General features: G+C 63.3%; 3 protein-coding genes across 7 annotated transcripts in view; 1 reads left to right on the top strand and 2 right to left on the bottom strand.

The window, feature by feature from the left end:
* The window catches only part of ESPN (espin), a 248,474-nt gene that overhangs the window by 74,072 nt on the left and 146,427 nt on the right, over positions 1-27,975 (top strand). The window lies entirely within an intron of this gene.
* GPR153 (G protein-coupled receptor 153) lies at positions 474-11,055 on the bottom strand. Of its 2 annotated transcripts, none has more exons than XM_053899064.1 (6): positions 10,842-11,055; positions 6,362-6,829; positions 5,476-5,905; positions 3,796-3,988; positions 3,283-3,467; positions 474-3,117 (listed from the first exon to the last, which is right to left on the bottom strand). In XM_053899064.1, the coding sequence occupies exons 2-6, from the start codon at positions 6,715-6,717 to the stop codon at positions 2,455-2,457; spliced, it is 1,827 nt and encodes a 608-aa protein (XP_053755039.1). In that variant the 5' UTR covers positions 6,718-6,829; positions 10,842-11,055; the 3' UTR covers positions 474-2,454. The 2 variants fall into 2 exon arrangements, with proteins under 2 accessions (XP_053755039.1, XP_053755040.1); XM_053899065.1 differs by lacking the exon at positions 10,842-11,055 and adding an exon at positions 6,921-7,139.
* Positions 14,029-27,975, bottom strand: part of ACOT7 (acyl-CoA thioesterase 7) — a 100,790-nt gene continuing 86,843 nt past the window's right edge. For all 4 annotated transcript variants that reach the window (XM_053899066.1, XM_019461228.2, XM_019461233.2 and 1 more), the window contains one exon: positions 14,029-14,402. In XM_053899066.1, the coding sequence (XP_053755041.1) occupies positions 14,304-14,402 (99 nt within the window). In that variant the 3' untranslated portion in view covers positions 14,029-14,303. The remainder of the gene's footprint in view (positions 14,403-27,975) is intronic.

The following is a 27,975-nucleotide window of genomic DNA, read 5'->3' as shown; positions in this document are numbered from 1 at the left end:
GGGGACAGGAGCAGCCGCACTAATCCCTCTGCCAGCCACTAGGTGGCGACCTTATACCGCGGACCCAGGGAGCGGCCTCCAAACTCGTACCCGGGCTGGAGTGGGTCACCACCAGGCACGATAGGTCTGGCGCCCCCAGGCCCTGCCCTTCTTGCTCTCCCGAACAGACCTCACAGAGGCTAAACGTCCCTGAAGCCACTCCTGGTGCGGAGGCTGCCAACTGCGATTATAGTGCTTCTCCTGCTATTAGCGCTGTGGTGCCCACCCCACTGCTCTGTCCTGCCGCTGGTCCAGGCCATCCTGGCTCCCTGGGTGGGGCTGCAACGCTGGCATAGAAAAGGGGCACTGGCCCAAAGGATGGCGCCCTAGGAGGACTTCTGGACCCAGAGGGAGAGACACTTGGGGACAGCTGGCTAGCAGTGCTGCTCTATTCTGGAAAGGTGTTTCCATGAAACCACCCTAGGAATGCCAGGTGCAAATCATAGGAAGTTTTTATTGTATTCTGTACAGAAGAGAAATGCTCAGTCGTCAAAAAACTACAAACAGATTCCTGGCTCTGGGTGGGTGGTGGTATAAGGACAGAGCTCCCTCCCCTGTGAGCCTGGGGCCAAGCTGCTTCTCAACGCAGCAAATAGGCCTGGCGGCTGCACAAAGTGTGAGGGGGAGACCCAGGCCCCAGGGTCCTCCGTCTGGGGTCCTCCCTCCTTTTTATTTTTGTAAAAACCATAACTGGAGGGATTTGGGGGTATCATGTCTCCCTGCAAGTATTGCCATTGGATATGAAATACAGAGTAAAAACCCAATGTGACAAGTGGGCTGGCCTGAGCAAGGGGTGGGGTGGGGGGATGACACAGTGGCTAGCTGATGATCTCTGCCCCCACTGGACATGTGGGTCCTTGAAGGCACAGCAGCATTGGCCAGAGGTGGCCCCTCCCGTGGCTGGGGCTCTACTGTGGTTTTCTGTCCTGCTCACCTGTGGCTGGCTCCTCCCTGCCCAGTTACCCCACAGCCTAGGACCAGTGGCCTCCAAACCATAGATGGAGCCAGGTAATCCCCTATTCTCACCCCCCCCGCCCCCCTCCCCGCCAGGGCCTCCTCTGGGGCCAAGACCTTGTCAGGGGGGTGAGGAAATGGGCGTGACCACGAGGGGCCGGGACAGTGTTGCAATCCCAGGTGACAGAGCAGGAGGGAACATAGGGCCGGCAGGCTCCGTGCTGGCCCTGGAATCTGCTAGGGGAGGGGCTGGGGGTGGGGCTCAGGTGTACGGGCCATTGTGTGGAGGCAGGGGCCAGGATGACGCAGCCTCTGCATTTGCCCTTGTCCTTTCAGCTCAAGGTCACAGCTGTTCCTGGGCTTCTCCTTAGCCTGAGCCTAGGGTCTTTCTCCAAAGAATACCCAGCAGGCCCTTCCCCAAGACCCATGGCAAAGCCAGGAGCCCTGTCCCCGGGTGAGGGAGGACCCTCACCAGGGCCCGGCCCACAACCTGGGAGGACTCTAAGCCAGGATTCCTTCCCTGGGGCATCAGGATAAGGAAGCCCGTTTTCCCTTTCTTCAGTTCTTTCCCATCACGGACCCATGACTTTCGTGATGGGAGTCACAGGCTGACTTGGTGGGGACACAGGGATGGCAGAGTGATGAGGGTGGGGGGACACTAACAGTGGTCAAGGTGGGCGGTGGAGGAAAAGTGCTGTGCTTTAGCTGGGGTGTGTCCCTGGGGGGCCAGGGGCACTGAGAGTGGGAGGCCTCAGGTGCAGAGGCCACAGCGGGCCACACACTGAAGACTGATGCCCCGCAAAGGGCCCACAGAGGGCCCCAGATGCTCTCACACCCTGTCCATTGAGGAGCCAGTGCACAGGGACCAGGAGACTTCTCCCAACAGTCCTGAGAGTTAACATGGTCACCTGCTCAAAACAGATGGGGAAACCGAGGCAGAACTGGTCAGCAGGAACACCTGCTCAGAGAGCTTGTTTGGGCTTTGAAGACCCCTGTGCTTAGAGACCCTCTGTACCCTGCCCCCCACGGGGGTGAGTCAGTTACAGTGCAAAGTGGAAAGTTAGGGTGTAGCCCGGTGGCTCCCGCAGGGCTGGGCTTTGCTCCGTCTTGTGGTGGCCCTGTCCTTGGGCTCCCGGCCGCCACCCCCATCCCCCCAACCCAGCTGCCCCGGGGCTGCGCGAGGTGCATCAGGGCCTTTACCCAAGCCAGGCTCGCTCTGCCCCGAGATGCGGTACCCAGCAGCTGGTCCGTGCCCGGCGGTCGTCCAGGGCAGCCGCCGTCACTCCAGGAAATGCCCGCGGCTCAGTCACGCAGGGAGAGCTGGCCCACGGCCAGGCGCCGTCGGCGGGCCCCGCGTGGCGCTGCCCGGGGCCCGGCCTGGGTCAGCGCGGCATCTTTGGTGCTTTGGTCCCTGCGGGCGGCCCGGCCCGCCGGGCGCGCGTGGGGAGGCGCCGGTAGGTCCTAGGACGCGGAGCCCAGCGAGTCCGAGTGCAGCGTGACGTAGCCCGAGGACTCGGAGGGCGAGCTCAGGAAGCTGCTGGTGCTGCCGCCGCCGCCGCCGCCCCCCGCCGCGCGCAGGCCCCCGGGCTCGCCCCACGACGCGCTCAGGCCGGTCCGCAGGGGCCCCGCGCGCGCGTGCACGGCCGGGCGCGGCCCGGGGCTCCGCTGCGCGCCGCCGCCGCCAGGGGGCGCCGCGTCTTCGCCGGGCTGCGCGCCGTCGAGGAGGGGCCCCTGCGGGGCGGGCGGGCGGCGCAGGGCCTGCGGCTCGCTCTCGAAGGCGGTCAGCGCGAAGGCGTCGGGCAGCAGCGAGGCCGAGGCGGAGCGGGCGCCGGGCCCGGGGCGGAGGCGCGGGCTGCCGGGGGGCGAGTCGCGGGCGCGGCGCGGGCCGCCGTCGGGGGCGGGGGGGCGCAGCGACAGCAGGCTCTCGGCCGAGCGGCGGCGCGGGCGGAACGGGGGCGCGTCCTCCGCGAAGGCCAGCAGGCTGCCGCGGCGCCGGTCAGACCCAGAGGGCAGCACCAGGGCGGCCAGGTCCTCGCCCGAGCCCCAGCGCGGCAGGAAGGCGGGCAGCGGGACGGCGGCCCACACTTCGGCGTCGTCGTGGGAGAAGCGTCGCGTGGGCGGGACCTGTCAGGACGGGCGGGGTTAACCCGGGCTGCCCTCCTGGAAAACGGGGACCGACGCGCGGCTCAGAGAGGAAAGGCCTTGGGGAGATCACGATACTTCCCGCCCCCCCCCCCCCCACACACACACCCGCATTTTGGGGGTCCCGGGCCCTGCCCGGTGCCCTACCTGCAGGTACTGTGTCTTGTCCTCCTGCAAGGGCCGCAGCGGGTAGAACTGGGGCAGGCCCCCCTCCAGGGCAGAGAGCTCATACTTAGCCATCCTGTCCAGGGCCACAAAGTCACCTCCATAGCTGTAGTCGAGAGAGTGCTCCAGCACTAGGTCCGGGGGGATGCCACCCTCCAGGCTGGTATCTGCAGGGTGGGGCAAAAGCTTAGGGGCCACAGAAACCTGGGGGCATCGGAGAGTGAGTTCCAGGGACCCTCAGACACACTCACACACACACACGCACACAGGGCAGAGTCCTGAGTTCAAATCCTGGCTCTGCCACCTTTTGGCTGTGGGGCTGGGGGACTCACCTGAGAGGAGAACACCCCAGGAGACACTTAGGTCCCTTAGGGGTTCAAGGCCATTTGAGCAAGGGGTCCCCTCAGTGCCATGGGGTGGTCACCTGACAGCTGTCACCCTGCTGACCTCGCCCAGGCCCCCTTCTCCCTGGGGCCTCTCCCAGGTCATCCTCACCATTGTCTGAGTCCTCGTCGTTAGCCATGAGGGCCACGCACTTCTCCCAGACGGCCTTGAGGTCGGCGCGGTAACGGTCGCAGGCCCAGAGGAACGCGGGCAGCAGGAGTGCCTGGGCCACGGAGCACCACAGCACACACAGTGCCATCCAGGGCGCCGAGGCGTCCGCCCGAAGGCTGCTGAAGCTCACCACCTGTGGGCACAGGGCTCGGCCTGGCACCTGGCAGGACCCCCTTCCCCCTCGCCCCTCACTTCTCCCGCGTGTGGGAGGAGGAGGCAGCAGACGCAGCTACGGGCTCTTGGGCCGGAAGGAGCCAGAGTGTGAGGGTAGAAGTCCGTGTCCGGCAAGAGCCGCCGGCTGCCCAGATGCACGGCCAGAACCCACCGAGTGCACAGATGGTCCTTCACATGACGCCGGGCAGCACGGGGCGGGCCTTCCCTCACGTCGGCCTCATGACTGCCCAAGGAGAGAGGTGGGGGTGTGCTTTACCAATCCCTTTTTGGGAAGAGGAAACCGAGGTTTGGAGAACCAGGTCTCAAGCTTCCCAGTTCAGGGACTTTTTTTGCCATCCTCACTCCTCCGCGGCCAGTGGCCTCCTCGCTCTTCCCCTGCATGGTGGTGGATGCAGGGAACTCTCCCCCAGGAGAGTTCCTTCCCCCACCCAGAGTGACATTTAATTATTCCCCCATCAGAGCAGAGTGGGTATGATACACTCATCACACTGGTTCCACTATGTGAGCTGTGTGACCCTCGGAAGGGTGCTGAACCTCTCTGGGGCTCAGTTTCTTCATCTATGAAATGGGCCAAGAACACCCCACAGTGTGAAGTGAAGATCTCAGACACCATACCAGGCCTGCAGCGTGGAGTGAGCTCCATAAACAGCACCCCTTTCCATGCCCTGAAGGGAAGGTGGGGGGACGCTCTTCCTCCACTGCTGTCCCCTTGTGGCTCTGCAATTCTACACACGCCCCTTCTCTCCATCAGCACAGACTGGAGACGTAGGGCCCCACTGCACACAGGAGAACCCAGCCCCTGGGGGAGGGGGTAGCGGGCCCACCGAGGGTGGGCCCACAGGTTACCTGGGACTGCATCCTGAGTTTGTCCCCTATGAGGCTGCCACCCCACTTGTCACCTTCTGGAGCTAGTGTCCTGCCATGACTCCAGGGACACAGCCCTGCCTAGCTGCTTGGACAAAGTCTCGGGCTGGTCCTTGCCCCTAGACCCCTTCCTGTCCCACTCCAGACCCTTCAGGGGGCTGGGCTGGAGCCCTGTGGGTGCGAGGCCATGGCTGTTGAATCCAGACTTTATTCTTGGGGTCAGGTGGTCATGTCACTCCACGTCCTACATCCTCTGCTTGAATGGGCCTCACTCTGGTAAGAAACGTCCCTACAGTGTGCCAGAAAGATCCTGGGGTCTGCAGTCATCTGACTTGGGCTCAAGTCCTAACACAGCTGCCTTAACTTTAGGTGGGTCATTTTACCTCTCTGAACCTCAGTTTCCAAATCTGCAAAATGGGATGATGATGATGATGATAATGCCTCCCACCCCACCCCCGCCCCCGCCCCCACGGATTGGGTGGGAGGATTCAACCACCTGACGCCTGGAGCATGCCTAACCCCAGGGCTGTCCCGGAGCCCAAGTCCCCCGACAGGCTCCCGCCGGCTGACAGTCTCACCCACCAGCACGGGGAAGCCCATGAGGCAGTCGTAGATGATGACGATGGTGGCCACCAGGCCTGTGATCTGCAGCGAGGTTTTGGCGGGCTCAGAGCCGTCGATGGAGGAGCGGCGCTTGCCCTGGGCGTCCTCCACCACGATGGTGGGCACGGTGAAGGCGCGGCGGCCGGCCCGCGGCCCCACCTGCACAGCCAGTGTCTGGAAGAGGGCGATGGCTGTGCAGACCACACCCATGGCCACACTGCCGCCCACCAACAGCAGGAAACAGACGCCGAAGCCCAGGCCGATCTCTGCCACGATGAAGCGGCAGCCGTGGGTATAGAAGCGCTCAGTCGTGTCGTGCCAGCCGACGGCAGGCAGGGCTGACAGGATGAAAGACACCATCCAGATGCCCATGACCGTATGCACTGCCTGTTTCTTGGCGTTGCTCAGCCTGACACAGAGTAGGGACAGGAGCGAGGTGTCACTCACCGGGTCTTCCCGGAGCCCCGGGGGGCCTGCAGAGGATCCCCGACCACCCCGGCCCCCCCCCCCCGTACATCACAGTCGTGACAGTCGGCAAAGTGGGGCCTCGTCCCTTGCACGGGGGATCCTGATGTGTGTTGTCACACGTCCCCCCACCAAGCATTTCTGTACTGGATACCGTGGACCCCCAGGCACAGCTACACGTGCATGCCAGCCGGGGCCCAGAACAGCCCCTCCGGAGCCTCCCTGTCTGCCCCCAGCGCGACACAGGTGTGGCACCACAGCTGGTGGGGGGGGGGGTCGTCAGCACCCTGGGGCCGTTTGTGGGTATAGACGCCCCTCGGGCCTCTATGCACTGCCCACAAGCCCCCCTCTATCAACGCCAGGCCCGGAAGTGCACACGTGCACACGCCCGAGAGCTCACCGGTAGTTGACCGGCCAGCGGACCATCCACATGCGGTGGTAGGAGAGGGAGGTGACGGAGAAGCAGGTGGCCAGGGTGAGGGTGTAGAAGGTGGAGACAAAGACCTTGCAGAGGCCCTCGTTCCACTCGTAGTCGGGGCGCTGCCGCCGCAGCTGCACCACGGCGTACGTGGTGATGGGCACCGCGACGTTGAGCATGTGGGTGGCCGCGAGCGTGCACAGCAGAAACTCCAGCGGCTTCCACTTCTTCTGCTTGGCACCCACACTCAGGATGCCCCAGGCATTGGCCAGCAGGGAGAGGCCTCCGCATGCCAGCCAGCCCACCGCACTGCCAGGCAGCCGCCGCTCATCACTCATGGTGCAGACGGGCGCCGGCCGGCAGCTGAGACATCCTCCTCGGGGCCAGGCCTCAGCTGGGAGCAGCGGCCCTCACACGTGGTGGCTCGGAGACACCAGGGACCGCGAGCATCTGCAGTGGGGGAGAAGCCGATGAGTGCGTGGGGACTGTCCCTCTGGCTCCTTAGAGTGGGGGATGGAGGGGTCTCCTGATGCACCATTACCTGTACGGTCCTGGCTTGAGCTGGGCTGCTTTGCCTCTTCTCTACTCCGAGGCCTCCAGCCCATGTCCCTGGCACCCAGGGGACACGGCCAGGGGTGCCCAATAAAGTGCAAACACCCTCCCTTCCGCCTGCTCCTGGCCAAGGTCTGGGTCTGGGTTTGCTTCCAGGACAGCTGTGTTCATCCCGGCTGGGCGCTCTTGTCCCCTGGTGCCCTGGCCCTGCCCAGGAACCAGCACTCACCATAAATGTCCCCAACCCTCACACAGCCCGCATGATGCCTCCCCGGTGCACATCAGGGGCCCTTATCTTAATCAGTCCCGCTTCGTTTGGCCAAATGAGGGCATGCCTTAGAGGGTGAGCCCCCTGAAGCTCCCTGTGCAGCAGGGGTGATCTGGCGACCACTTCCATGGCCAGCTTGGGAACGGGCAGCCTGCTTTGCCTGGGTCAGCCCCCCGCACTACCGCAGGCCAGGGGTGCAAACTAAGCTCCAGCCTACCAGCTGTGTGGCTTGAGCAAGGCTCCTGCCCCCATGTCCTCTGGAACGGGGCGATGATGATTCCTCCAGGGTGAGGCTGGGGCGGACAGCCGCCGCATCTCTAAAGCCCTGGGCCGGGTCTCACACCCAGTGGGCGATCTGGGTGGTGGTCACATTCATGCTCTGGGACCAGGTCTTGCACACGGTGGTGCTCTGGGGAGCTGATCAGTATTATGCTATGGATGCCTCGGACAGCATGGGTCTGTAGACAGCCCAGGGACCAGACCTTGACCCCAACGAGGAACGGCTGACAGCTGACAGCCACGAGCCAGGGACACAGGAAGTTGGGCAGAACGCGCATGTTGGAGAGGCGCTCCATCCTGCCAGGCGGCCAGGCAGAGTCTCTCCCTCCTCCTTCCGAGCCTGGCAGCCCTAAGCTACTTCCTCGAGTGGAGCACTGGCTGGTCCTTCTGATATGAGGCCGGGACAACAGGACAATGTGGCCATAGCCTGGAGCAGGCAGCATGAGGAGAAGTACAATGCTAGGTGAAAGCCTACTGCGTCCTCTGCCTATACTTGGCCCTTCTTACTCAAGCGCCTGTTTAATCTTACCGGTTGCAATTCTCTTGCCCCCAGCACTTTCGAGCAGCTGCTGTACCAGACACAGCCATGCCATCCCCCGGGGACTGTTTCCAGCTTGGGATGGGCAGGACACTGCAGGCCCCTGGCCGTCAGGGCAGGGTAGGAAATACCACTCGGCCCTTTCCTGTCTTGTCCGGGGGTTCTTTTGGTCTATCTGTGGCCTGAGCCCCCTGGACGCTGAGGGACCTCTGAGGGATGCATCTTATCCGCCCCTGCTGGGGGCCTGCCCAGACCCGTGACCCAGGGGAGGAGACTGTCCTCGACCATACCAGCGCTCCTGAAGGCCTCCTACGGGGTTGGGGAAGTTCTGGGGCCAGGGAAATTCCCTCCCAAACAGCAGGCTTCTGCGTACAGAGCTTCCTCCTCTTCCCCACCCCAGACCCAGTGTGGGAGACGGGGTGGCCCCGTCGGACCCCCCACCAGCCAGCCATTCCAGTGTCCAGCAAAGCTCTTTGATATCAGCATGCATGAGGCCACGTGGGGTGGGGTAAAGAGCTGCTAGACTCTGCCTCTAGCTCTCCAGACAATTACTTGACTCAGTTGGGCCTCATTTTTCTCATCTGTAAGCTGGACACGATAGTACCTACCTCGGACAGTAGATACACTATGCCAAGGAATGCAGCCAAGCACACAGTAAGCATTCGATAAATGCTTGCCAGGTGGAAGTCCGTACCACAGCCCTCTTCGCTCGCTGAGCTCGGCTGTCCCTTAAGGGCCAAGACCCTGAGCTTGGAGGTGTGGGTAAGCCTCAGACCTGTGTGGGTAGACACAGTCACCCCAACCGGAACCTGGGACAGCCCGGCTTTGGGGTGAGGAGGGCACAGGGTGTACCGAGGGGTCTAGAGCAGGCAGGGTGTGGGCGCCGCTGGGGGGCCAGAGACCACAGACAACCAGTGATCTTTACATTGTCAAATAGAAAGCTGGATTCAGCACGCACGTGGTGGGCCAGCACCTATTTCCACCCACGTTGGGTCTCCCTGGCTGTCATATTGGGAGGCCTTCCCTCAGATGCCCCACAGGCTCTGTCCGACCCCTGTAACCCTGGGCCCTGTGGATCACTGGGGCAGGGTGGTGGGGAAGGTGCCACAGGTTGGCACAACCTTTCACGGTGCCGGGCCTTCCCCTTGTCTGGCCTAACCGTCTCTCACTGCAGGGAAAGGCTCTAGTTCCGTGGGCAGAACGTGCCTTGCCTGGAGAGGGAGGAAGCGTCTTCCCGCGAACAGGCACACTCCTGGTTAGCACCCCCAGAGATTTTGCGTAATAAATACCAACAGCATCCCCATTTTAAAGGTAGTCAAACAAAGACAGGGGTTAAAACATTAGCCCCAAGCTATCATGTGCGTGAATCAGGACCCAACCCCCCCCCCCCTTGGCTGGCAGCTAAATCCTGGCCTCTTAAACCCAAGCCCAAACCCAAACCTGAACCCTAGCAGAAACAGGCATTTTTGGTCCTTGAAAAGAGGCTGCCTTTCAACCCTCTGTCCCTGCAGGATGGGTCCTACTCTTCCCACACTGCAGATGGGAACACTGAGGCTCAGAAGCCAGAGCAACGCAGGGAGGAAGTATGAGGGCTGGGTTTGCAGCCCAGGATTCCTGAGAGTGGTGGTCCTGGGGACAGGGGAGAAACGTCACTGGCGTGGAGGTGGGGAGTGCATTTCCAAGGTCTCCAAATTCACAGTGAGAGGGGGCTTAACAGTGTACGAACTGGGAGACCCCTTCCTCCAGGCTGATGACCAAAGACCCACTGATCACACGCCTGCTGTTCATTCTTCACAGGGAGCAGCGGACACTGAGGGCCAGACCCCGGGCTGGGCTCCAGCTAGTGCGGTCCGCACCCAGGTGTCGCCGCCCCCTGCTGGGAAGTTTCTTTCGCGACACACTCAGAGCGACCCCCCCCCCCCCCCCCAGCATTTCAGGTTGGGGCTTCCTGCCTCCCTCAGATCCTGGAACCCCTCTTTCCTCCCCTCCCCCCCACAGCACGTCGCAGGTGTGACCCGCCGGGGACCCCGCCGGCCCAGAAGACTCCCTCCGCAGGGTCCGCGGGCGGGGCCCCGGCGTGACGTCACGGTCCCGGGCCAATGAAGCCTCGTGGCCCCAGGGCTCTATTGCGCAACAAAGAGAACCCAGAACTTGAAAGGATTCCCCGGGCTCCCGCTGCACCCGCCCGGCTCGCGCGGGCCTCAGCCCCGCCCGCGCTGCCGCCCAACTGCCCGCGACACCCGGCCCCGCTGCCGCCCAGGGCGGGGCTCGCAGCGCGGAGCCTCCGCATCTCCGGCACGCCCCCCCCCCCCCCCCCCGCTCGCCCGCCCCCCAACCCAGAGAGCGGTTCCTGCCTCTCGGCGCTTCGATACTCCCGCCCGGCCCGGCGCGCCCCAGCCTGCCGGTCCCAAGCGGAACCCCCGGCCCTCCCCAAGCCCGAGGGCGCGTCCGAGCTACGGCCCGGGAACCAGCCGTCCCCACGGATTACGCTGGGCAGGGGTGGGCCCAGTACCCCTAGACTGGCCATCACCGCTCCCAGCAAGCGGCTGCCGCCGGGAGGCGGGGGGGGGGGGGGGGGGGGGAGGGGCGGGGAGGCGGGACGAAGGAAGAAGCGGCCCCTGGGAAGTTACCCCGAAGGTCCCCAAGTTGGGGGGGCGGTGCATGGCCCTCAGCGATGCCCGCCGCCCCGCGGACAGACCGTGAGACCAACGGACATCAGGCAGACCCTCCCCGCCCAGAGCTCTCCCGCCGGGGGGGGGGGGGGGGGGCCTCATGCCCAGGGTCCTCCCACCCGGCCGTCCCCGGGCCCGGGCGGCGGCGCTCACCCTGCATTCGGGCGCCCGGGGCTCCTGCTCGCTGCTCCCGCCTCCGGCTCTGGCTGAGGCTCACGCGCTCCCGGGCCGAGCGCGGGCCGCCGGGGGCCGCGGGGGTGGCTGGCGGCGGAGCGGCCCGCGGGCCGGGGCATCCTGGCGGCGCCGCCCGGGGCCCGCGCGTTCCGCTCGGCCCGCCGCCCCTCCCTCCCTCGCGCCGCCGCCGCCGCCGCCGCCGCGCTCGGCTCCCGCCGCTCGGCTGGCAGAGCTCGGGCGGCCGGGGGCGGGGGGCGGAGCAGGGCGCATGCCTCCGCGCCGCCCCTCGGACCGCCCCGCCCCCGGAGGCGCGGCCCACCGCCGCGTCCGTCTGTCTGCGCATCTGTGGGTCCTTGGTTTCCCTCCAGCCTTGCACCCCGCCTCTGCCGCGGCGGGCGCCAAAGCCCCTCGGGAGGGAGGCGCCTCTTGGGACGTCTGCGCCACGCAGCGGCTTCTCGCTGCCGTCTCGGGTCGGTCCACTGGCCCGATTCGGCCTCCGAGCCTCCGGGGAGAGGAAAGGCCTGGAGCTCTGGGGGGTGGCGGGCCCAGGGGGCCTAGGACTGGAACGGACAGTGAGAACCTACGGCCGGGCGTGGGGCCCAGGGAGGCCTTCCCGGAGGAAGCCACATCTATGGTCAACAATAAGGGTGGGGCTGGAGGGGACCTGGGGCGCCTGAGGACTAGCGACTTCCAGGAACTGGGGAGTCGGTCAGGATCAGGGGCTGGGGTAGGGAGAGGCGAGGTCGGGCCAACTAAGGATTCAAGCTTCTGCTGGGTTCTGGGGAGGTCCACCGTGGGATGGTGAATGGACCACGGGTCTGCCTGGTTGTTGCCCTTCACCCCATGGTATCAGGAATGTTCTCTCAAACTGGAGGACGTGGCGGCTGGGAGAGGCCAGGCCTGCAACTCAGCACTCCTGGTCCCCGCCTCAGGAGCTCCCCGCCGCCACCCCCCCCCCCACCTTAGCATTTCTAGCGGGGGGCACAGGCATCCAGAAGGAATACTATTGGTCTCCTTGATGGGGGCCTCTGGAGACTCCTGGAGTCTTGGTCTCCCATCCCTACAGAGGACCCTGCCTGTCTCTTCAAGGACACCCATGACCACACACACCCTTGGGCACAAGGCCTCGAAGTCATTCTGGGCCGCTTGGCACGTCACTGTCCTTCCCATGCACCTGGGAAGCATCCAAGAGTGTGCAGCCCAGTGTCAGGAGGAAGGGGGCACCTGTCCAGATAGAACCGGGTCCAACCCAATGCAGCCAGTGCTGCCCACACCACTCTCTAGTTGGCTCCCACACCGCCTGCCCCTACACCACCTCTGTATCCCAGGAGCAGCTGGGGAGTTAGGGGCAGCTGTTAGGAGACCCAGGGCAGGCCATAGGGTCAGTGCTCTGTGACAAAAGTAAAGGTGTTTGTATCCAAAGCCTCCACAATGAAGTGGGGCTGGCGAATGGGGGGCCTTGGACCGTGTACTCCATGTATGGCTTCTGGGCAGCCAGGACCCCTAGTGAGTTCTCCATGGATGGGCCAGCTCCCTGCCCAGGTGGCACTGGTTATAAATAGGCCACCGGCAGCGGGAGGCTGGCACAGGGAGGCTGGTAACCAAGTGTGGCATTTCTAAGACAAACACAGGTGACCCAGTCATCCGGAGCCTTTGGCCACACTGCTGTCCCGCTGGCAGAGGACAGCCCGCCCCAGGCCTATGGCCCCCAGTGCCCCTCCACCAGCCCAGCTCACGCACTGCTGCCTGTACTAGTGTCCCTGCCCTGGGCTCAGCTGGCTCTGGGGGCAGGTGGGAGATGGGCCTCCCATGGCCACCCTGGGGACCTTGTGCTAAATGCTTTGCTAGCCTGGGCTCCTCCCAGCTGTCCCGGGAAGTGGATTTTAAGCACCTGGCTTGCCCAAAGCCACATAGATGAGTGGTCAAGTCAAGACCGAGAAGGATGTAGATGCCCTGATGTCCCCCGTCCCTTGGGCTCTGGCTTCACGGACATTGGTTTGGCTGGCCTGGGCTGGGCTGGGCTTTCTGCTGGACCTGTAGGGGAGGCCTCCCGGTCACTCCCAGCCCAGGGCACCCACCCGCTGCCTTAAGGAGGTCTGAATGGGGCCTGGGTGGAGCTGGGGGTGGCGGGGGGGAAGGGATTGGTGCTGTGGCCTCCAGTGGCCTGTTCCCTCCTCCTGCTTCCAGGCAGGAAATAACCCCGGCAGCTGGGACTGAGGCCTGAGACAGATTCCGAAGCTCTTGGCGGGTGTTTCTGCACATCTGGAGCCTCATTCCCTCTCTCTGGGCCCCAGGGAGCCCTGTGTGAGGCTGCAGCTGTTGGGTGGCCACTCTCCCCATCTCCAGGCTTCCACGATGAGCCTGGGTCGGGAACATTCTCCCATCACCAGGTGTGCTTGGTGGAGTCTTTCTCAGCCACGGGTGGGGGTGAAGGCTTGACCCCTGTAGTGCCTGGCAGGCTGCACACGCACAGCCTCACATCTCACACATACACACACACGTATGCACAGACAGGGCTACAGATGTGAATGCACGCCCCCCCCCCCACCCCCCCCCCAGCTACACGCTGACACCATTCACACACGCTGCTGCTCAGACCCCCACCCCACAAGCCTTCCCAATAACCCCCTGGCCTGAGCGGCTGGGGGTTTCCACAACAGGCACAGGGGCCCTGGCACCAGCTGGGAGGCTCCTTCTAGAAGAATCCCTGCCTCTTCCTCCAGAGGGCTAAAGAACCAGAGCTGCTCCCACTGAGAAGAGGCAGAGGGAGGCCGGGGCAGGGCTCCCATTTGCTGAACATGGCCCAGTCAGGCTGGGCTCTGCTCTGCCTGCACATCACCTCCCTGGGTCCTCACAAGCACCCCCACCCCCATCTATGGGAAGGCCACTCGAGGCTTAGAGCTGGCAGCCTGCATGAGCCAGATAGAGGGCAAGCGGGCTGCTGGCTGGGGTCTCCCGGCCAGGACATGGAGCCCGGGCCCTGGGAGGGAAGGGGTGTTCCCTCCAGCCAGCAAGTCATTAGGAGAACCCGAGGGCTGGGGTACACGCAGGTATCGGCACCCGGGCGAGACGGGAGTGCGGGAGGGCCCATGGAAGCCTCTAGCCCCCCACCCCGTGCCCAACAGGAAAGCAGCCCCCCGAGACAAATGACGACCCGGGACCAAGGTCCAGTCAAACAGCAGCTTTATTAGTGACGCTGGATTCCGTACACACCGTGCACGCGAGCATTCCCTCGGGAGTGCCTCCAGCGGGAGGGACGACACTGGAGTGGTATAAATAAAGCTTTGGTGTGTAGGTTTTCAGGAGAGCACAGGTTAACACTGCAAGACGAACACTTCACACAACACCAGCTCTCAATGTGGATTGGGTTTTTGGCCAAGGGGGTAAATTCTAAGTGACTAGACACCGGGGCCACCGCAGACCTGGCGCGGGAGGGGGCGCCTAGGGCTGGGGCTCCGCCTGGCCCTGCCGTTTTGCCTTCATCTGCAGGTACCGCCCTTTGCCTTCCTCAAAGCGCTTCTTCTCGTCCTCGGTCTCGGGCTGTGGACCACACAAAGACACAGGCAGGTTAGAGACGCCACGGCACCCCGAATGCGGGCCATGGCCTGGGCCCTGCCCCGGGGGGCCCCCCCGAACACCCCACCCCGGCTCTGCTGGCGGCCTGGGGCTGCCCGGGGGCCAGGCACCGGCCCGGGGCCCCGCCTTCCTGCCAGGCGGCCGAGAAGACCCTGGGAAGGGGTCCCTGTACGGATGCCAGCGTCACGGGTGCCTCCCCGCCACCCTCCATGGCAGGTGGAATCCCAAGCCCAGTGCCTCTTTGATAATGAACCTTAGCTGGAAATGCACTTGATAAAACATGGGAGGGAAGGCCTAGAGCAGGGCCGAGTGTGAGGAAGGAAGGGGGTCCCCGCTGGGTCCAGTCCCAGGGAGTGCCAGCTGCTCACAGTCCCTGCCCCGAAGGGAAGTGGAGACAAGCACCGTGCCGGCTGGGTGACCTCCGGGTGGCCGCTTCGCTGGGCCGGGAGCAGTAGTGACGGCTGGGTGGGCAAAAGCCCTGGACGGCACAGAAGACCGGAAGAGGCGCCTCGGGTCCTGGTAGCCCCTTCTCTGCATTCCTTTCCTCTGAGCGACCTAAGAGGCCACGCGCCCCTCCTCGGGGGGCAGAGCCCCCTCACTGGCCAGAGGGAACGGGCCGGAGGCTGGGCTTTGCCCGGGAAGTCTCGGTTCGTGCCTGCCCACGTGGCAGGATTGGGAACGGCGCCCCCTTCCGCTCTCAAGAGTGGCCTGGCCGCTAGGCACGGAGACCACCGCAGCAGCTCAGGCGGTCACTTCCCGGGACCCCATCTGTCCCCCTGCACAGTTCTCTCTGGCCCAGCCCCGGCCAGGAATGCAGGTTTAAAGCGCTCTGCGGATGCCTCGGGGACATTTCCTTGCGGTACCCTGAGGGTGTCTGAAAGGCAAAGAAATGGGGCAGGTGCCCTCCATCCACGACTCGAGCCCCAGCAGCTATTTTTAGGCCTAAGTGTTTTACAGGCAAATGGTATATTGGCAAAAGAGAGAACAATCAGCTGGAAGATGGAGTGTCAGGTTAAGCCAAATACTTCCTCCCCCTCAGCCGCCTCTGAAATTGTTCGCTAAATGTCACCAGGTGTAAACTGTCAAAACCTTGTGGCTCGGAGCCAGCGGAACTTTCGGGTATTTAAAGAACTAGGCTCGTGCTCCTCGGAGTGGTTCCGGTGCCTGTTTGAAAAGCACACATGGAAAGTGGCTTTTCCAAGACACTTTATTGAGGAAGGCGGTCCTGCGGCTCTGGTTTTATCTCTGGCTGACTTTTTTTAAAGATGAAATTTGAGGCCATGCAATCTGACCTGAAAGAGCCCAGGGAGACAAAATGTTCTCTCCGTTAGAGCAGGCAGTGCTAACGGGGAGCTTCCTGGGGACAGGAGGGCCGGGGGCCCGGTCCCTGTTCCTGAAGGCACCCCACAAACACAAGGCCGCATCCAGCTGAGCCCGGCTTCTGTGCAGCCCAGGCGGGATGTGTCGGTGGGGGGCTTCTCCAACGCCTATGTGTGCGTAGGTCACCCGGGTTTTGATCCGGTGGGTCTAGGGCCCAGGGGCTGAGACGCATTTCTAATAAGCATCCAGGTGATATGTGGCCGCTGGCCTGTGGCCCACTCTGCCCCCCTCCATCCATCCCTGCACCAGATGGGGGACAGCCAAAGAGGCCAAGAACGCAAGGTCAAGGCCACTGGGCTGAAACATTTGGGGACCCTCCCCCCCCCCCCCCCGTGGAACATGCTTGGCGTGGCTGAGGAATCCTGTGACTCCCATCCATCTGCGGTGGCCAAAGGCCACGGCTTGGGAGGGCGGCATGGCTGGGCCCCTCCCGCGGGGGAGGGACTGCGGTCAGGTTTCCCACCTGCCTTGCAGAGGACCCGCTCATGGGCAGTATGTTTGGGTCCTGGAGCTGGGAAAGGGGACTGGATGAGGGGGAAAGCAGATGGAGAGACGGTGGGCTGGGCCATGTGCCGAGGGCCCTCCCTCCAGCTGGTAGAGTTCCCATCCCTGGGGCAGGGGAAAGAAGGCAAGAGGCTTGGGAAGAAAAGAACTTCTCAAAAGCAAAGGCCACGAGCAAGGCAGCGGGCTGGAGAGGGATGGCCCCGGGCTGTTTGTAGAGCCCAATGGAGCCAGGTCCTGCCTGATGTGAGGGGCCCGTTTCTCTAGCCCACCAGCGTTTCTGGAAACTGGCAGGTGTGGGATTCACGTGAGGAACTTGGTCTCCAAGTGCCCGGGTCACCAGCCAAGGGCTCTCAGGGCTCAGAAGAGTAGGGTGAGGTCCGGGGGGGGGGGGGGCGGGAGGCAAACGGAGCCATCCTCTGGGGGGTCCTAGAAGGTGGGCAGAAATGGCCCACCGAGGTCAAGCCCCTGGGAAGCAGCACCACCCTCTGCAACCATCTCTCTGTCCATCTGTCCGCCAGTCTTTCTATAGCTCCCTCTGGGCCGTCAACACCATGCACTTCGGTTCTTTCCCTCGAGGACACGCATCATTGTTCCATTTGTGTTAATGGCGCTAGCTGCAAATCTGTAGCGGGAGTGGTCTCCATAGCCTCTGTGCCCCATCCCCAGCCTTGACGTCCCCACCTCTGGAAGGAAGATGTAGCATTCTTGACGGTTGCTGGCCAAGTGGGTGTGGGAAACTGAATGCTAGCTGCCGGCTCACAATAAACCGTGCGCACAGGGCCGCGGCTTTGAAGATCTTGACGTTACATAAATCTGTTCGACTTTGTTGAATCGGCGACCTCCCAAACAGATCTGGCCAAGGACCCCTCTTCCTCAGGAGCCGCACGACCATCTGGGGTTGGCCGAATGGCCAGGTGCTGCCTACGCTCTCCCACTACCAGCACGTGGCACGCGCCTTCAGAGCTGTCCCCATAGCCCCGGAGGATGCCTAGATAGACCCTGGTCAGCGCCACCCGGCCTGTGGAATGGGCTGGCCCGCATCGGGACCCCCGCCACACTGCACACCCTTCCTGGAGTGGCCTCTTCATCCTGCCCCGAAACCCCGCCCAGCCTCCTCTCTGGAGCCAGGGCGAGGGGCCGGCCAGTCTGGTTTGAATCTGGCTTTGCCGCTTGCCCGTCGTAAGGCTCGCAGACTCCTCCACACCGTCTTCTATAAAATGGACCCGTACCCACCCTACCGGGTTGCTGGGGAGACCAAAGTCCTGCTAGCCGTCCCCAACGAGAGACGACAGAGGCCCCCCGCCCACTTCACGTAGGAGTCCCATTTCCATGAAACCTTTAGGATAATCACGCCCACGCAGAGAACACGGGTTAGTGGTGCCAGGGGCTGGGGGAGGGCTGACGGCTGAGGGGTGCACTGTTTCTTTTGGGGGGGATGACGATGTTCTAAACTTGATTGTGGTGATGGCTGTGTGCCTCTGTGAACGCACTAACACCCACCGGACTGTCTACGGTACGTGAAAACCGTACGGTGTGTAATTAGATCTGCAGACGACCAGAGGTGAACACCCTCCTCACAGTTCACAGAAAATCAAGGAGAAGGTCCGGCACGGAGATGCCTCCCACCCCAGTCCTGGCACACAAGCGGGAGCAGCGCAGAGGAAACGCTCACTGAATTAAGCCCGGCGCTTTCCCTACAGCGGCCGAGCCAGCACGCATTCATTCATTCATGCATTCATTCCTCCCTCGTGCGCTGCTCTGGGCCGGGTGCACGGACCCTGTCTCGGGAGCCGACGGAGTAGCCGGCAACACGCAGAGGCGAGGCAGATTATCCGGTACGTCGAGAAGTGACAGTGACACGGCCGCACTACAAAGTCAAGCAGTGCGAGGGGGTCTCAAGGGCCAGGTGCTGCCGGAGAGACTCCAGAGTGGGGGGAGCAGCCGAGTGGGTGCCAAGGCACATGGGGGTTGCTGGGAGGGTCCCGATCCACGGAGGTGTGCGGGCCACCTGCCAACGGCAACCGCGGCTGTCCTCCCCATCTGGTCAGGCGAGTGGTGGTGACAGGGCCCGCTCAGCAGAGCGAGCCACCACGCACGGGAAGGGCCCCCTTGGGGAACAGCAGGGGCAGAGTCCCCGGATCACCTCGGGCACCTCATCTGTGGAGTGGGAAGCTCCTAGACCCTCCTGTCTGTGTGGTTACAAGGAGCAGGGGCAGCACCCATACCCTCTCCAACCCAAGGCCTCAACACAGTGGCCCCCATGAGCTGCCCGGGGAACCTGCCGCTGGGGCGGGCATCCATCTGGATGCCCTTCCGGGCCCTTCTAACACTGGGCAATGCTGGGGTTACGCTCAAGAGCCTGCTGCTGGGGCCACTGGTCCTGCAGAAACCATGAGAAGGCAGGCCGGGCCCCCGGGGCCAGGTGTCTGTGGGGCAAGGGGCTGTCCAGAGTCCAGTCCACTGGTAAGAATAAGCCGGTGACAAAGGACAAACTGCATACACACTGAAAGACTCAGAGGCGATGATGCCGTCTCAGATTGGCCTCCACCGGCCCGGGTGGTGGGGTGGGCAGGGTATATACATGAGCAAGACTGGCCCCGTGTCGATAGCCACCTAAGGGTTCTTTCTTCTCTTTACTTTTGCATTTATTTTTCTATAATTAAAGGCAAAAAAAGAAAAACCAACTAGACCCATGAGGGCAGCTGCAGGGACCCCTTCTCCCTTCCGTGGGCACAAAGAACTTCAAGTCACACGCAGTCAGTTGAGGGACTGAGTCCCGCGTTGGAGGGGAGCTGCCCCTCCCCCCCCCCAGGCTCTATCTCCCTGCGGCCCCCTCGCCCGCCTCCCCACCTGGCACCTTCCTCCAGCCCAGAACCATATCCGCGGTGACCCGAGTTAACCCACGCGTCTGTGACAATATCCCTCCAACTGCCCAGGTGAACCTTGTGCGGTGACCAAGCGTGGAGCCCTCCCACCCCTTCTCCCACGTGGGCTGTGCACAGGGGGCCAACCTGGGGCAGTTCTCAGAAGTTCTCTGGGCAGCGGCTTCTAGGGATCGGCCTGCACTGAGCCCCGGCACGTGCCAGCACCACGCCAGCTCGATACAGTCTGCACGGCAACCCACAAGGAGCACCAAAGTCATTGCGGTTTCTCTTTCACCAACGAGGACCCCAGAGGGGGTGGGTGGCTTGCCCAAATGGCATCTGGGAAGCCGCAGAGCCTCGATTTGAGCCTGGGCACTGCTGCCTCGATTTGAGCCTGGGCCAGGCCATCCCATGCCAATGGGCGCTTATCCGTGGGCTCCCGGGCAGGCAATGGGGAATATTGTGACCCTCCGATGTTGCCCAGAATGAACCTGGAGGTCCCCAGGGTGAAGGCCCCTTCTTGAGCTGGTGCCAGCCTGCCAGCCTGCCAGGGGCCCAGGGTCAGGGGTGTACTCCTGGCCCAGCCCCTCACTCCAGCCTCGGAGCTAGGCGCCTCCCCAAGAAGCTTCTCGAGCTCTTGTGGGAGATGGCGGAGGTGCGGTGCACTTTCCCTTGTCCGGCTCCGGTTCCAACACCCAGTCGCTCCCGTGAGGGTGAGTCCAACCCACGGGGCTGACGGGGCCCGGGTTTACCGAGGCACCACAAGCAGCCAGGGCATCTTCCAGATTTCCACAGACATGAGCAGTGTGCTGCCCTTCTGTCACATTCAGGGGAAGCCGGAGTTGGGGCTGTTGTCCCATGTTTCACCCCATGCTTCCCCTGCACTCACGAGGAATCCTCTCTCTAGTTCATCAACTTCAGGAACGTCTGTACAGACACATCAGAGTCGCGAGCCAGGGGAGCATCATGTTGGGTCCTCCAGTCCTAAGGGGGCGCTCACCCCTGGGGCCGTGCACGTGCAGGGTGGCACCCTGCTGGCCTCCCCTCACCCCCCTGGGCCCGACGTGCAGCTGTGATGATCCGGTCTAGCAAGGCTTTCTAGAGCTCCGGCTCCGGTCAGGCCTGAAGCCCGCCCTCCACCAGACTGCCCCCAACCACTGCAGCTACTTACCCCTCAGCAGCCAAGAGGCCATCGGGGGTTCCAGAATGTGTGTGCCAGAAGCTCTGGATGCTTCTCTCACTAGTTCAGTCAATGCGTGCCCTGAGGAGGGGCAGAGGCCGAAGCGCAGATGATTCCCGTCCACGCTGCTGGCACAAAACACGGTAAATTCTAGCGTCCACTCGGTGGAGGGAGAGGCCAGTGCACAGCACCAACGTTCGATATTCCGCAGCGAAGTCATCAGCCGGGATCTGCCCTCAGACAGAACGAACGCTGACTCGTGATGGATGTGCGGGCAGCCGGCCAGCTCAGCGAGGCCTCAGAGGAAGGGGCCAGCTGAGGGCTCATCTCTCTTCTGGTCTCGGGATGACGGCATGTGCTGAATGTTCTGGGCTCTGTAGAGCCCCACCAGGCCTAGGGGCAGCGTCTGGCTGACATCAGGCATCGAGCACCCCCGCCCCCGCCCCGTGAGCGCTGCGCCCTGTCCCCCGGCTGCCCAGGAAGGTGTCCAGCCAGGGCAGGGATTTATAAAGACGGTCAAGTCCCCTCACGGCCATCCGAGGGGGAGAGGGAAGCAAACAGAGGTGGGCAGGGCAGTGCTCGGCATTCTGTGGCGGCACCGCCCCGGCCCCGCGGCCAGAGGACGTTCGGCCGCCCCAGGCCGTGAGTTCCAACAAACAGCCCTCCCAGCCAAGTGACTAAGAGGGGCCACCGCTTCCCTGCCGGGTGTGAAGCTGACAGAACGAGACAGATGGCTGCCTGCGCGGCCCCCGCCCACGGCCCGGCTGCCGCCTCCCTGCATCCCGTCTCCCTCCATCCGGCAGAGTAAATAAATACATAAGTTGTTGGCTGTTGCTGTTTTTAATGGAGGGCTGGGGGCGGCGGGGAGAAGGAAAAAGCTCCTCTGCGGGAAACCACATTTGCCTTCAAGGGCCTGGAGCTGCCGGCGGGGAGAAGGGCGCAGGACCACAGGCCAGCAGCGCCACAGCCCGAGCACACGCCCGCGCCTTGGAGGGGGGAGGCTCAGACCCGGTGCATCATCTCCCATGGGTGCGAGGAGGTGCCCGCCTAGTGGAGGGGACGGTGGAGGGGTCGTGAGGAAGCCAGGCTCTGGGCTGCAGGGATGGCCCCCAGCTTCCCAGGGCAAGGTTCTCACACCTGTCAACCAGCGACCTGAGGAGGTGAGACGGCCGGGTGTTCTCTGTACACGTGCCTGGGAGGTACTCGTGTCACAGACAGCCTCAGAGACAGAATGTGCCAACTCCCAGCACTGCCCGGGGAGGAGGGCGGACGGCTCCGGGGGTCACCTAAGGCATCAGGCCCTTTGGAACTTCACACCCAGCCAGAGACACGGGGGTCATTAGTGCCCCTGCCCCTCTGCTCAGGGAGCCCCAACGGCCCCCGCCCGCTGGCTGCAGGGGCCGCAGATCTGCGTCCTCTCCCTCCTGCCAGCCGCTGTCTTCCGGGCTCCTTTCCACCGGAGGAAAGCCTGTGGCTCTTGGAGCCTAACAGCGCAGACCAAATGTTTTCCAGTTTGCAATTTTCTGTGCCGCGAGCACACACATTTGGAACTTGGCACGGAGGGCGAGTGACTAACTTCCACTCGCGGTAAAATCAATAGCTTGTCCTTTTTGTAATTAACGAATGTCTGGTGCGAAGAGGGTTTCCAGTGGTGACAGAACAGCTTCCTGCGAGCCTGAGGGACACAGACGTTCTTAATTAGGAAGCCGTGCACGCTCCCTCTCCCGTCTTCATAATGGGAGACAGGAGGGGTCTGGGGACAATTGTGCAGGCAGTCAGGATGTCTTCTGATGACTGGGGCCACTCAGCATGGCCTCGTGGGGGGCCCCGTGTGTGGCCAGGCAGGGGTGAACTTGGCATCCGGGGCCCCTAGCCTGGCAAGCAGCTGTGTCCCCAGAGCGCGGCTGCACCCACAGATGCGACCTCAGCAGGCCGGGCGGGCAGCAGAGTCCCTCACCGCCCTGCCTGATGGCCCACGTTGGGGGCTCCCCGCGGCCGCCTCCAGTGATGGCTCCAACGGTGACATTGCCCGTGTCAGGGCCCCTCACCCGGCGGCACGGCTCAGCCTCAGGAACGATGGCTGTGCTGTGCAGAGTGGCCGTGGACTCCCCTCCGAGAGGGCCTGGGAGCTGGGGACATCGGGAAAGGCAGTGAAGGGTGACGGCTCTGGTACAGGAGGCAAAGCAGGACTCAATCATATCGGGCGCCTTCTCCTCAGCTTCACCCACGACACGGGCGGTGGGGGGGTGGGGGTGGGGGGGGCGTGGCGGTGGTCACAGCACTCACTCCTGAGCCAGCTGCGTTGACACGGCTGTCCCCACCGGACAGCCACGATAAAGATCGTAACTGCCATTCGCTGAGGCCGGGCCTGGCCCAGGAGGCATTTGCCGAATGAATGAATGAACGAATGATCGAACAAATGGAAGAGTGAAACAAAAGAGCCTTGATTCCAAACTGGTGTGGTGTTTGTGCTAAAGATTCAAACCAGCGGCTTTGCTCCAATGACACGCAGTCAGACGCCTTCCGTTCCCAACCAACTCAAGAGCTCAGACCCTTGAGGGGCTCAACAGGAGCCCCCGGTGGTGACAAAGGCATGACGGGGAGCGTCCAGCGCACCTGGGCGTGGATAAAGTCCCCGAAGAGGCACCTCCCTCCGGCTGGCGGTTCCGACTCACTGTAGCCCGAGGCCGCGCGTGCGTGCAGGGAGGCCCCTCTGCATCCTTCCTACCACTGGGGGCTCCAGAGCCTGCTTCTCACCTGGACCTTTGAGTACAGGGTTCAGGAGTGTCCCTGGATTCACCGGGTCTTTGCCACCTTGCGGAGAAAGCACGGTGCCAGTAAGAAGCAGTGTTTCTTACACGATCAGGGGCAGGCGGGTCTGTGTTCCCCCGAGAGACGGACCGGCCATGAGCTTGTCCTGCTGAAATCCCCTTCCTCGGTCCTCCAGCCCTGGCCCCCGTCCGGTCCCAACCACCTTCACAGGCCTCTCCCCTCACTTACGTTCCAAGGTGGCCGCAGTGGAACCTGGGGCGCCCTGACCAGCGGGGGTCCCCTCCCTTTCCCCAGGAGACTGCACCTCGGCCAGTGTCGCCCACAGGCCTCCCCTCCTCCAGCCGCCTTCCTGGTGCCACCGGAGTCAGGCCTCACCATGCCCTCCGAGAGCCTGCTTCTGGGTTCTCACACTCGAGAGAAATTAAAACAGCCAGGGGTCACCCGGATTTGAAAACATCACAACAAAGCAACGAGACCAATGTTTCCAGAGTAGAACCTACGAGCGTTTTAACAAGAAAAGGTGTATCATTGGTGCCGTGGGCCCTTCCTTTCGGGTAGCTAGCTGTTGAATGTTAATGGGAGGGTGGTCTCCAAAACACTTGCTGTTCTGGCAAAGGGCCCAAGGCGGACCGGCAGGGACACGGTGGGGCTTCAGGGGACATCTGCCGGCGGCACAGGTAAAGGCGGTTGGAGGAAGAGCAGAGGGGAAGGCCGCGCTGGCGGGGACTGCCCCCTCTCACCCACACCCCCGGTTCTCACAGGCCACTAGAAATTTCCCAGCACCAACCACTGAGGTGACAGGAACGGCTTGGGGATGGGGGCATTTTCCCACCACAAGACAGAGTCCCTGTGAAGCGTCCAGAACCAAGTGAGAGGAGGGATCAAGAAGTTTCATGAAGTCCAGTCCCTGACTCACCCCTGCGCAGGGAGGGGCAGGGAGAGGCAGCAGGGAGCACAGGTTCCCTCGATAACGTGGCTTCTCACACCCTTCCAGAACAGCACCAATCCTGCCGCACTACAGTACATCTGAGTTTCTTCAATTAGGGAGCGAGTGAACATCATTCCAGGACATTGAGTGTCCAGGATGCTGAGGGGCCCCCACCCATGACAGTCCCCGGGTAAAGACCCACTTTCCTACAACCTGGGGAAGTGATGTGTGTTCCCTTGCTGCGTTGGGCTGTGCAGAGCAGGCCTGGCCGCGGTCAGGAGTGGCAGCCTCCTTAGCCTCCTTAGCTGTTGATGCTTCATCTCAAGGAATGGGGCCATCGGGAGGACCCCAGCCCCCTGTCTGCATGCCACGTGCCTGGGGTCCGGCTGGGCACGGATGTCCTCTGCAGGGCAAAGGAGCCGGGAGCCTCCCAGTTAGGTCATCTCTGGGACAATTCAGAGAGGTCCTGCAGAGTAATTGCTCAGCCCGTGATGGCTCCAGTGGGGAAACGGAGGCTCGGGGGCGGGAAGGGAGCAGTCGTGGCTGGGGCTCAAGGTCCTACACTAGGTCCCTTGGACCAGATCAGCCATGTGACTTCGGTCAAGTTACCTCCCATCTCTGTCACGGTCACCTGTCTGCAGGATGGCAACAACCGAGCCTGACCCCCAGCGTGGGGATCCGCCAGCCCTGAAGTGAGTCGGCACTCCGGGAGCGCTCCAGCTGTCACCTTCCCAGGTGACAGGGACTGGCCCTGCCTGGACACTGGCCTAGGGGGGCACCCCCGGCCCCTAGAGTGGGTGCTCAGTAGGCGCAGAAATGGCGCCGGGCTGGGTTCCCCCTTGTCCTGCCACCCTGCCCCGTGTCGACACACCCCGGTCACCGCAGGCCAGCACACAGCACCCCGGCACCCCGCCCTCCACATTCTCCAGCCACACCTCCTGTCTCCCCGGGGCCCTTGGGGGCAGCAGCATCCCCATCTGAACCAGAGAATGGGAGGCAGGCGGGGGCCCCAGAACAGTGCTTCCTCCCTTCAACACAGAAATAATTTGGTTCTCCAGTTTCTAAAACGAAACTGAGACGAAGGAGGGTGCTGGGACCAACCTGGTGTCAGGTCCCCAGGAAGCCACCCTAGCGGGTTGCCACCGTGTCTCTCTGCACAGGCCACCTTTCCAGCCCTGCTCAGGGCCATCTGGGGCGTGCCCTCCACCCCTGACGTCAGGGTGCATGGCCACAGACAGGCCTTCAGAGGCAGGCAGGGCAGCAGTGGGGCCTGGGCCTGGCGTCCAGCCCGGCAGCCCAGCTCCATACTCCACATCTGCCTCTTTAATGATTAGCCTGGAAAGTGCCGGCAGCTGCTGAGCACAGCCGCCCCAGAATAAAATATTCATCAAGAAAAACTCCAAACAGCAGCGCTGCCTTCCATGTCAGCCGGTCCCCGGGGATGGAAGCTAAAAATAGCTGACAAGGTGGGGGGGCAGAGAGGGGAGGAGGCCGAGCGCCCACCACGGGCACAGGCACGTAGGCTGTGCGGAGCACACGCGTGTTCTGGGAGACAGACGGCGCTGTGTCGGCGGGCCTCGAGTGCGCGCCACGCAGGACAGGCCGGGGCTCCCTCCCTGCCACGGGGTGGGCCCCAGGATGCCTCAGTGAAGAATCAAAGACCATCTTTAATTCTGGAGAGATAACAGCCTGGATCAACGTGAGGCCGGCCGGCAGGAAGACACGGCCATCGCTAGCTGCTGGCCCCTCAGGTTTAGGGGATTCGGTCACGTGCCCTTTGTTCAAACAAGTGTCTTTCCCCACCGTCCCGCTGCAACCCTGCCGGGCACCAGCACCTCCTCCTCTGGGCTGGCCCCCCACCGATGATGGACATCCCTGTCCCCCGTCACAGGTTTCTAGAAAGGGCACAGGCAGCTTTCTGCGCACACAGGCTGGCCCAGACCCGCGACTGTTTCCTATGTCCACGGAGGTCTTGGGTACCCACCCAGGGGGCTCCTTGACGGCAGGCCACTCTCCATGGGAGACTGGACCTCCGGGGAACCGAGGCCCTCCTCCCGGCTGCAGCCCTGGTCTCCCCAGCGGGCTGAGTTCTGGGGTGCCTGCGGCATGGGGGCAGCAGGGGCGGCCTCGGCACCTCCCATCAAGCCCACAGCAGCTGCCGGGCTCTGGAGCGGGCGAGCCTTACAGCTCGGCTCTAGCTGGCACTTCGGACTGTGCCAGAAAACCCTGTCAATTTGCATTTGCTCAGAATGAGCCTTTGCAAGATGAAGATGGGCCGACTCCTTGCCTGTCCTTACTCTCCTACTCACCTGGGGAGGCCCACGGGCCCCTGGCCACCCCTTCAGCTGACAGTGGAGGAAAGGGCCCCAGTGGTCCTGGGGCTGGGCCTGGCTGGGACCAGCTGGGTGGCCTTAGATGTGTTCCCGCCCCTTCTCTCCCGTGACAGGCAGCTGGCCACTGCCCCCAGCCCTCCGGGTCCCTGGTTCCTTTTATCCAGATAGTCTCTGGGAAATGGCTCCCCTCCCCCAACCCCAGGCCCCCGTCCACAAGGCCACCGTGGAAGGAACCTACCTAGGGAACAACAGTGAATGCTGACCGCCCCCCTCCTGCTTCTTCCCTCATGACCCCCGCCAGGAGGGCTCCAGAGGGTTCCAGGAAAGGACAGCGAACAGCAGCTGACAAGCGTGGAGCTCCTCGTATAAACTAGCGCACAGGACCCTCACCCACCCTCTGTGGCGCGTGCTGGGGCTGTCGCCATCGTACAGGGGAAGAAACGGAGGCGCCCAGGAAGTAGGAGTGCGCCAGGGTCCCTGCCCCGAACCCTGGCAGCAGGATGCCCACACCCGCGCGCGTGCCCTGACGGCGCGCGCGCGTCCGCAGCAGTGAGGGGAGGGAGCCCCTGTGGTGTTTAGGGACCGGCACTCGCCAAGTGTCCAGCGGGGCACTGACCGGCGGGGTGGAGGAATGTGGCTGGAGAAGCCAGCAAGCCCACGAGCCCCCACAGGCACCTTCCTGAGCCCCAGTCTGTGCTGGGGGTCCTGGAGTCACACATCGGGGCCGAGGGCGGGGCCGGATACCGAACGAATGCGTGTGCACCAGAGGATCCGAGGTGGTGCTGTGCGCCCGGAGGCGGTGTGGGGAGGGGAGAGGGTCACCGGGCCGTGGGGCGGGGGCGGGGGGGGTGGGGGAGGTGGGGTGGTCAGGCTTTATCTAGGGTGCGGAGGGAAGGCCACCTAAGCAGGAACTATCTGAGAAACCGTGGAAGGAGCTGGCTCTGCACCGGTCTGAGGGAAGGCATCCAGGCAGGGCAAGAGCAGGTACGAAGGCCCCGAGGCAGGAACGAGTCTGGGGGCTGAGGACAGAGCCTCACCGGACCCCGTGCTGAGGGTGCCAAGGAGCTGCCGAGCAGATTAGGCAGGAAGGGGGGAAAATCTGATTTTGTTTCAACAAATCCACTTGGCTCTAGGGTGTCAGACCGAGGGCGGCAAGAATGGAGGAGGCGGTGGTGAGCCAAGGGCTGAGCGGGGATCCAGCCAGGGATGGGGCCCAGAGACAGCGGGTGTGGGGGGCCGAGCAGGACAGTGGACAGGGGGGCCAGGCGGGTTCCCAGACTCACTGAGAAAGGGACCACAACACGTGAGGATGAGTGGGGTTTTGGGGGGAAAGTTAATGAGTTCAATTCAGGATAAATCACGTTTGAGGCGTGTGTGGAGACCCCAGAGAGACGCGGAGCTGGCAAAGTCAGCCGGGGAGCGAGCGGTGACCACAGCGATGCCTGCAGCACAGGGCCTGGACCCCGCCGCCCAAGGATGGGGACGGGCACAGGGACCCGTCAGGGCCTGGTGTTTAGGGGCCACGGATGGATGGTCTGGACACGGCAGTCCTGTATCAAGGGAGCACAGCGTTCAC

The sequence above is a fragment of the Panthera pardus genome, unplaced genomic scaffold (assembly GCF_024362965.1).
Source record: "Panthera pardus isolate Hobbes unplaced genomic scaffold, ASM2436296v1 HiC_scaffold_11, whole genome shotgun sequence".
NCBI classification, from domain to species: Eukaryota; Metazoa; Chordata; class Mammalia; order Carnivora; family Felidae; genus Panthera; species Panthera pardus.
Note: the sequence above shows the minus strand (reverse complement) of the source record. Positions and strands in the feature narration are given on the sequence as shown.